General features: G+C 42.7%; 1 protein-coding gene and 1 long non-coding RNA gene across 6 annotated transcripts in view; one reads left to right on the top strand and one right to left on the bottom strand.

Annotated features, from left to right (window-relative positions):
- MID1 (midline 1) overlaps window positions 1-2,490 on the top strand; it is a 285,842-nt gene extending 283,352 nt beyond the window's left edge. For all 5 annotated transcript variants that reach the window (XM_081197048.1, XM_081197049.1, XM_081197051.1 and 2 more), the window contains 2 exons: window positions 5-212; window positions 1,224-2,490. In XM_081197048.1, coding sequence (XP_081053174.1) covers window positions 5-212; window positions 1,224-1,572 — 557 coding nt within the window. In that variant the 3' untranslated portion in view covers window positions 1,573-2,490. The remainder of the gene's footprint in view (window positions 1-4; window positions 213-1,223) is intronic.
- Window positions 1-8,364, bottom strand: part of LOC308588649 — a 45,368-nt gene extending 37,004 nt beyond the window's left edge. Inside the window, exon 1 of the long non-coding RNA XR_014008861.1 lies at window positions 7,732-8,364. This is a non-coding gene — a long non-coding RNA (uncharacterized lncRNA). The remainder of the gene's footprint in view (window positions 1-7,731) is intronic.
- Between the last annotated feature and the right edge of the window lie 1,367 nt (window positions 8,365-9,731).

Here is a 9,731-nt window from a genome sequence, read left to right as displayed (position 1 = left end):
CAAGGCCAGCCATTTAAACTGGATCCCAAGTCTGCCCACAGGAAGCTGAAAGTATCTCATGACAACTTGACAGTGGAGCGTGACGAAACCTCTTCTAAAAAGAGCCACACACCTGAGCGCTTTACCAGCCAAGGGAGCTACGGGGTAGCGGGCAATGTATTTATTGACAGTGGACGGCATTACTGGGAAGTGGTTATCAGCGGGAGCACATGGTAAGTACAACACATGTTTTCCTTCATTTTTGTGATGAATAGAAGCTCGAGATTGACTGCATTTTCTTAAGTGATGAAATAACTATGGTAGGAAAATAATAATAAACATTAAACCATTATTTAATCTCCCTGCCTGCCCGCCCCCCAAAAAAGTTGGTGGTTATCAGTAAACATAATATGTGATATTCAGCACCTAAAACACTATAGTAGCCCAAAGGTAGCTGCAATACCATCTCTGTCCATAGACTCGCAGCTTATTCTGACAAGACCTTCAAAGACAAGGATGGATCAGGCTTCCACCTCAAACAGGTTCTGGACTGGAACAGAAGTGGAGATGGCTCTATAGCTTATTTTATGGAAGGTCCTGGGCCCATTCCAGAAGCACATGGAGTTAGATGCTCCCACCTCTTACACCTGAAAGCCCATGGCACTCCAAGCATGTACTTGCCAGTGCAGCTGCATAGGTCTCCCTATAGTTGCAACAAATGCTTTGCATCTCATTTCCTGCCCAGGAATCAAGGGATTTGTGGTCCAGTGGGAGATTTCTGGGTGCAAAGATACGTTGTTTGCCTCCTTTATAATCCTCTAGGCACCAGTCAACTTCTTTAGAGACCATCTCCCCATTCCCTTCCCTGAGATAAGCCTTCGTTGCAATCCTTGGAGTCAGGAGGGCTAGCACCCTGAAGAATTTGTGAGCCAAGCAGCATGCTGTCTGGCCATCGCTGGTTTCAAAGGAGGGTCACAGAAAAGGAAAGCAAATATCCTATGCAATTGCATTGTTACAGCAAATAATATTTGTGGCAGTAAGATGTGCATGACCTGTCTTTCAGATTGTAAGGAAGAACATTAATTAAATATGTGTTGACGTTTTTGGTTAGCCTTCAGTTCATGAGAGTACGAAAGGCACAAACAGAAAGAGGCATGCATGTTACTGCAGAGCACAGTAGGTTAAAGTGCAGAAGACTGCATGAAATGGAAAGTGCATTTTCTCAAAGCTCATTTGTTTTGCAGGTATGCCATTGGCATTTCTTATAAGTCGGCGCCAAAACACGAATGGATCGGGAAGAATTCTGCCTCGTGGGTTCTTTGCCGCTGTAATAATACGTGGGTAGTGAGACATAACAGCAAAGAAATTCAGATAGAGCCTGCACCCCACCTTCGCCGTGTTGGAATTTTGTTGGACTATGACAATGGTTCCTTGGCCTTTTATGATGCTTTGAACTCCCTGCATCTTTACACGTTTGACATTACATTTGCACAGCCTGTGTGCCCAACGTTCACTGTCTGGAATAAGTGTTTGACAATAATAACGGGGCTTCCCATCCCAGACCACTTAGATTCCACAGAGCATATGCCATGATTGTTGCTCAACAGAGATGGATGATGAATGTCCAGTATCCCTCATATATACTTCCCACCGAATTTTGACTGGAAAAAAAATATTAACAGAAATGCATTTCATACAAAAGCGACCCTAAATGCTTCAAGCCAGGACTGAGAATAATGGGATGACGTTGTCAGTCTTTACTGTTTCTTTTGTATTAAAGACAAGATAAGGCTTTAATAATTTCTCAGAATGCTTTTGTATTTAGTCTCTTTCAGGAAAATTTATAAATTATTTATATATTAAAAAAAGAAAGAAAAGGAACCCTAATTTGGATATTTGCATTTGGGCACCTCATAAGAATGACTTGTTTTTGCACATTAAGGGCTCTGTCACAAAGATTTTATTAGCTGTTCCCCGTATTTTGATTTTATAAAAGAGAGAACAAGTTGGAATTATTTGAGAGGAAGGATGCAATACGAATGGCTTCCGTTTTTGTTCCTACGGTACTTTCGTAAGTGCCGCTTTTATGACATGAAACACCTCTTCATTTGGAGCACATTAACTTCTACATCGAGAAATGTCAGCATTCTAAATCAACCAGCAGTCAACGTTATGGATCGCAATTTCCTTTCCTACTGATCTTTCACCTTTGTCACTTTTTAAGGATATGTACATTTGATTCTTTTTTTGTCTCAGATAACCAGGACAATTGAGAGAGGTCTGGCTGCATTTTAAGTATATAAAAAAAGTACCACTCGAAGATCAAGTTCTGGTGGTACTGATGTGGATTCACATCATTTGAAAGGTACCGGGAGCACCCACATATGCTGTGCTGCAGATGGGCTATGTACACCTGATTAAAAACTTAAATGTGAGCATTTTGTTTTATTATGTTATATAGTGTATCAATAAAAATAGCAGAGGTATCTGTTTGTAAACAGTGCCAGGAAAGAGGCTGCACTTGGGTGTATCATTGTGTTGCATGCTTGAAGGGGCCTAGGGCTCTGTCTACTCCTGCTATACACTGAGCAGCAATGTCACAGGAGTGACATTGCCAAGGCTTATTTGAATGTAGTGGAAATGAAATCACGTATTTTTTCTGACCCTGTGCTTTTGCTCCTCCTGCTTTTCCACCTGTACTCGGTGTACACACCATATTCAGCGTGTAACTTCCCTATCTGCAGTACCCCATCAACCTGTTCCACTATCATGGGTCTTCAGTGAAATGGATACAGGGACAGAAAAGCCTTGTCCATTTCAATAGCCGTATAGATGTGCGTGTAAAAACATGTACATGCACATCAGCACAGGTAAGCTTGGTAATTTAAAAAAAAGCAAGGCATGTATAAAAATCACCAAAGCTTTTCTTGTGGGGAAGATGAAAAATATGCTTTCTCTATAACACATCCATCCACAGGTGGGATGACATAAACACAAGAAGACTGAGTGTGATTTTAAATAGAAGTTCCTGACTAGGCATCAACTGATTTAAACACCTCACATGAGAACATTTAAATGTGAATTTCTGTTTCTTATACAGGCACCCCTAACATTACTCCAAAATGATTTATGTGACACATGTGAAATCCATTCAAGGAGTGTTTCGTTTTTAAAAAGATAGTCTGGGTAACAGGGCAGAGAATAAAAGGTTTGAAGAAGACCTCGTTTAAAGCGATAGGCAAATAAAAATAAGACAAGACGTTGATCATTTCCCTAATCTAATGCTTCCCTGTAATGTGCTTGGTAAAATGCTGGAATGCTTGGAATTCTCTGCAGATCTTTGCCCTGTATAAATATGACAGCATTAGTCTGTGCGCTAATCTCTGTGTTGGGGGGGGGGGGATCAGAAAGTACACATCACTTCACTTCACTGCATCTACAGATATTAAACTAATTAAGACTGCTATCCTATGCCCACTTGGGAGTGAGTCCCATTGAACTCAAGAGGACTTATTTTATAGGACATGAGTATACACTGCAAAAATAGTTTGCATTGGTATTCTCCTGTTTCTTTTACAATGAAGCTATAATGAAGTTTTAACTTTTCTTGCCTAGGATTTATTTTTAAAGAAGCATGGCCCACTTTTTAATGGCAATTGTACAGTGAGATTTATATTCCAGCACTACATTTAAACAATTACATTCCTTTAGCGAAACTTTGTATGAAATTAGTGTGTCTTGTAGCAATGTCTGTTGCACAGATCAACTAGCTACAAATTTAGGCTGTTGACTTGTGTGTGGGTGTGTTTTAAGTTAAAATGTAGGTGGAAGAGAAACTCTTAATCGCATCATTTGAACTAGAAAGACTATGGGAAGAATTCATCAAACCAGCTGTTTTTATGCATTCAAACATCCATGTAAACATCCGGGGCTTGCACAAACAGCTCCTTAAAAAGACATTTTATCTTGAATTTCTGGTCTGAAGAGTTCAGTGTTTTACTAAGGGCTTTTTCCATGCAGCCAGACTTGAGGTGAAGGGGCCATGCATGCAGACTTGGTTGGGGATGAGGCTGATCATGCGCTCTCAGGGTTGCAATCCTTTTTTAAAAAAAACATCTACTGGGTCGTAAGCCACTGAACACAGTAGGATTTGCTTCTAAGCAACATGCATATTGCTGTTTCACTGAACAGCATCTGTTTTAAATTGATTCCCAAGGTTCTACGGCACTTTGTGAACTCTATGCAAAAAAGCCAAAGGAAAGAGAATGCCAGATGTAAATAAAAGTGGGAACTTGAATAGGGTGTGTTAGGCCTGAGCTTAGCTTACGAGCCCCCCCCTTTTTTTTTTTCCTTTTTTTTGCTTCCTGTAAAAAGCCTGCCTCACTGAAAAGGTCCCACATTCCTATTTAACAGTATATTGTTGAGAGTGGAACAATAGTTCCTTCCCCCAAAGAATGTCTCTTCTGTTTTAGTAAACCCAACAGTTCCCGCCCCCCATTATTGCAACTGGAAAACAGGATCTAACTTCCAGAAACAAATTATTAAATTTTGAAGGGAACAGAGAAGGCTAGAGATTATATTACTTCATGCAGACTGAGCAACTGCTGCTAACGCCACTATTTCCTTGGTCTGTCGTTAGCCTAGGAAAAACCAAGGCTGTCTACTGCTGTTGTATATGCTATTCCCTTGTCACTTTGGAGGTTGAATGTGCTGTTCTTTGGACGCTGTCCATCCCTAACTAATACCCCATACGGACATTATCATGTTGGTGAGCAAGATACAGTAAATCGTGTGCGTCTTCTAAGCAGGTATGTTTAAGTTGACCAAGTTCCTTGGCTGTTTTTTCCACAAGGACAAAGAGGGAGAGGGCAGGTGCGGAAGAGATGTGGCCACTCATCCCCCCCCCCTCCCCGCTTTAATCCCCCAAGAAGGGATAATTTTATTATGCTGCGGGAATGTCTTTCAGCTCTCTGCTCCTGTCATGTGAATGACAGTGGTATTAATAAAAATGTCTTTGTGAGAGAGCACTTTATGAGAGGGCAAAAAGGGGTGAAATGCTGTGAGAGACAGCTCACAATTAGATGGCAGGTGGAAGCTTGCATCTCCCCAATAGCTGGGTGTCCTGCCTGCCCCCCCCTTCCTTTCCCCCCTGTCATAAGCAAGCCTGCACAGATGAATCCATCTGTTGCTTTCTTGCCTGAGCCTACCCTGCATTCCTAAAATCAATGCTTGGGGATGTGTTTGAAATCCTAAACTACACAAAACCAGTGGGGTAGGAATGCCTGTTCCCCCCCAGGGCTTGAGTTCCGTCTCGCTCAAGCCCGGATTCCAGCGGCCCTTGCTTCAAAGCAATTATTCTTGATTTACATTGGTGTAAGTAGGGAAGGGGCCCAGACTGTTCATCTTGACATTCCAAAAAAACAAAAAAATTCACATAAACATAAGCCCCACTCTGCAATATGAACACCAGCATTCTTCTCCAAATGGCATCTGCTTAGCAATTGTTAGTTTTGCTTTTTTAAAGAATCATTGGAGCTGATGGATGGCTAAGCAAGCTTGCTGTGTGGCCTGTAAGCAGTTCCCCTACATGCCAAAGATTTGGGAATGCTCAGTGGTTAGCTATGAGGGAATGACACGCATGGGTCTCTCAACCACTCTCCTCTTTACAGGTTTATGTTGTCTCATCTGACAAGAGGTTAATCTTGCTCTCCAGTTACGCATCCTGGTAGAACAGAGTGAGAAGGGGGTTCTCCATTCAAGTTGGTTTCCCAGCACCGAATTGCAGCTCTGTTCCTCTCCCCCAGACAGGAATATAGGTAAAGAAAAGGACGGGAGCTGGGGAGATTGTCCAGGGAAAGGTGCATCTGGCCCTCCTGTGCCAATGTTCTGAGAAACAGCCCTACTAGAAAAGCTAACCAACAAACTGAAACTGGTATGGCTTCACATAAACAGCCCAACAAGACAACAACATGAACACTCCAACAGCATACAAATTGATATGGCTAATCTGACCTAACACCCCACCCTCCTCCCTTTCACACTCACAAACAAAACTCACTGCAATCAACTAAACGCAACCATAAATGCATGCTCTGGGCTCTCCAACCTCTGGCACAACAAACAAAGCAAAACAGATAAATAAAGAACCAATTCCTCCAACGCTGACACAAAAACTGCACATACACTAAGCAAAAGAATGAGAAATCGCTACACCCTTCTTTCTCAACCCCCCCCCCCAATGTCTATGGCATCAATGCCTCACACCAAATGTAACGGACCTGTAGAAAGGACTCTATGAATTGAAGACAGAGATGCATGTTAACTATGAAAATCCATTGATAAGAACTTTGGGTTTTTTTTAAAAAAAAACCTCATGTAAATAAAGCATTTTAGTGCAAATTACTCCTAAGATACACATTTTTGTATGCAAAATTGCTTAACATGCCCCCCCCTCTTTTTTAACCAAAAAATGTTTCTTATCTCTGTAACTCAATGTATAAATATAGGAGGAACAGCTTTGGTTTGGTGCCAGTAATAGAAAGAGGCACAGCTTTTCTACAGCTCCCAAGTCCCCCCCCCCCAGTCATTAATGATTGCATATTTTAAAACATTGTAAAAACTAATCCTGGTAGTTAGAGCTTTTTTTTTTAATAAGGGGGAGAAATACTGTTCATTTTTATTTAAATGAATGAAGCGAGACGGCACTTGTCAGCTAAAGTAACAAGAGTTCATTTGATACAGGGATTTGGAAATAATTCTGTAGATTCTTGCTCAGGGTGTCTCCTTTTATGCGTGTTCTCATGCATTAATGAATTCTATAATCACCGAACCAAATTGCCTTTTTTGTGGGGGGTGGGAAGGGGAATTGAATGGGATCCTGAGGTCCCAACTGCTTGTATCCTTTAGAGATCACATGGCATTTTTTTAAAGAATGGCAGAGAAGCAGCCCCACTATTCTGGCTCAATGCCTGATTTCGTAATTGTATCCCAAAGGTCTGCAGACAGGTCCCTATATGCTTTATAGAAAGCCCTGGGCTGAAGAGGTCATCTTCTCAGCAGGCCTTTTTCACTTCCCTTGGCAAGATCTGCAAGAACTTAGCAGCAGGGTGGGCTGAGTGCAAATGAATGGAACATTCTAGGCCCTGCTCGAAAGCACTCCGTGTGAACTGCCTTTGCCATATCTTGCCAAACTGAATAGTTCCACTTTGTGGGAAAGCCTCACCACCTCATGGAGATCTGGACTTCTTCCAGTATTCAGATGGAGAACAGCAGACACTTTGCTATGAGAGGAGACCCTCCAAGCATCCCTATTTTCCAGGGACAGTCCTGGATTAGTATGTGTGGAGTTATGCTACCCCCAAGCCAAGGAAATAAGTAACTATACAGCCTTTAAAAGACATCTGAAGGCAGCCCTGTATTGGCAAGTTTTTAATTGTTTGATGTTTTACCATGTTTTTATATGTGTTGGAAGCCGCCCAGAGTGGCTGGGGCAAGCCTGCCAGATGGGTGGGGTATAATTATAATAGTAAAAGTAAAGGGACCCCTGACCATTAGGTCCAGTCGCGGACAACTCTGGGGTTGTGGCTCTCATCTCACTTTATTGGGCGAGGGAGCCAGTGTACAGCTTCCGGGTCATGTGGCCAGCATGACTAAGCTGCTTCTGGTGAACCAGAGCAGCGCACAGAAACGGCGTTTACCTTCCCGACGGAGTGGTACCTATTTATCTACTTGCACTTTGACGTGCTTTTGAACTGCTAGCTGGGCAGGAGCAGGGACCGAACAACGGGAGCTCACCCTGTCGCGGGGATTTGAACCGCCGACCTTCTGATCAACAAGTCCTAGGCTCTGTGGTTTGACCCACAGTGCCACCTGCATCCCACTTATAATAATAATAATTATTAAATAAGATGTTTCTAGTTTCATCAAAGGAACGTTGGATGGTATGTGAAGCAGTGAGATGTAGTAGCCCCAGACTCAAATCTCTGTTCATCCATGAAGTTCACTGGTAAACCCTTGGACCAGTCACCAACTCTCAGCCTAACCTACCTCACAGGGTTGTTGTAAAGTGAAACTCTTCCTCATAACCAGAAGAGAATCATGAGGGTTAGTCTGTGGCCAGGAAAATGTGCTCTGCATGATCAGAGTCACCTACTCCATATGTTCCAGCAAGGCAAATTGTGGCTCTGAAATAGATTATGAGGCTAGACCTGGGGTCAAATCAAGCCCTGCCCTCTGTGTTGTCTTGAACCCTCCTGACACCATCCTTGGCAAATGTCAGAAATAGCATTTTTTTGGCTCACATAACTATCCTAGCGTGTCTTTTGAGAATGCAGCCGGCATTCACCTAGTCAACCTTTCTGAATTCACCAATCACCATTGATTAATACAAGTGTCTGCCATAGATTAAATCTGCTGGGGGGGGGGGATTCAAATAACTGCCCCGTTATATCAACCTGACAGTAAGTGTCTGACACGTTTTGTACAAAGACGATTACTAGACCAAAGCCAGACACAGCTTTGGGCAGGGCTGGGAAGTTTATTATTTCCCCATCATTATATGCTAGTCGGTGTCAACCTAATAGTGGGCCTGGTTTCATATTGCTTGAGGTGGTAGCTATAAAGTGGTGCTCTGACCTCCTTTGGGCAGTCTCTCCTCATGATCTCAACTGTTAGGAGACAGTGGAGCTGTGCACTGTTGCCTCACAAACACTTGTGTCCCATGCCAGCTCTCCCCACCCATGTTTTACACAGAGGAAAAGCCCACAGAACCCCCAAAGTCTGCTCCTGTGAGCCAGAATTCTGTATGTTCTGGATTCTTGCTCATGAAGGAGGCCTGGGAGCACCTGGTAGGTGTCTCCACCATTTCAGGCATCCCTCCGCCAACACAGGAACAGAAGTGGAAGAGTTGGTGCAATAAACAACTGACGAGACAGTAAGACATGGGTGTAGACAAGGGGGGAGACAGGGGAGCAGCTCCCCCCCCCCATCAAGTAAAACAAAAGAAATGCTTAGCTGATCAATCACGTCAGTTCTGTCCCTCCTAACAAAAATCTTGGCTACGCCCATGCAGTAAGAGTGTGCATGACCTCATGATTTGCTTCCACAGGACTAATTTCCAGAGCTTAGAAAGTTCATTTTAAAAAAGGGACCAGTTCTCCTTCAAGTTCAATGTGTCTGAAAAGGAACAAATTCTGGTTCACGTTCATCCCTTTATAAAGGCAACTAGTTCAACTCACATCCAATTCAGCATTGAGGATGTTACAAGCTGCTATGCTGGCATATAATATATACTTAAAGGGGAGCTCACCCCATCGCGTAGATTCACACTGCCAGCATTCTGATCAGCAAGCCGAAGTGGCTCAGTGGTTTACGTGCCCGAAGATTAAGGCTTTCTGGGAAATGATATATAATGAAATGAAAAAGGTACTTAAATGTACTTTCCCTAAGAAACCAGAGGCCTTTCTCTTGGGCATTGTCGGCCAATTGGTGTCTAAGAAAGATAGAACTTTTTTATGTATGCTACAACAGCAGCAAGAATACTTATTGCAAAGTATTGGAAGACACAAGATCTACCCACTCTGGAAGAATGGCAGATGAAGGTGATAGACTACATGGGACTGGCTGAAATGACTGGCAGAATCCGTGACCAGGGGAAAGAGACGGCGGATGAAGATTGGAAGAAATTTAAAGGTTATCTTAAGAAACATTGTAAAATTAATGAATGCTAAAATGTTGAAGTTTTAGACAAAAGG

This window comes from Podarcis bocagei (assembly GCF_964188305.1).
Source record: "Podarcis bocagei genome assembly, chromosome: 6".
In the NCBI taxonomy this organism is placed as follows: Eukaryota; Metazoa; Chordata; class Lepidosauria; order Squamata; family Lacertidae; genus Podarcis; species Podarcis bocagei.
The sequence above is the reverse complement of the archived record's forward strand: the minus strand, read 5'-3'. Positions and strand labels throughout refer to the sequence as shown.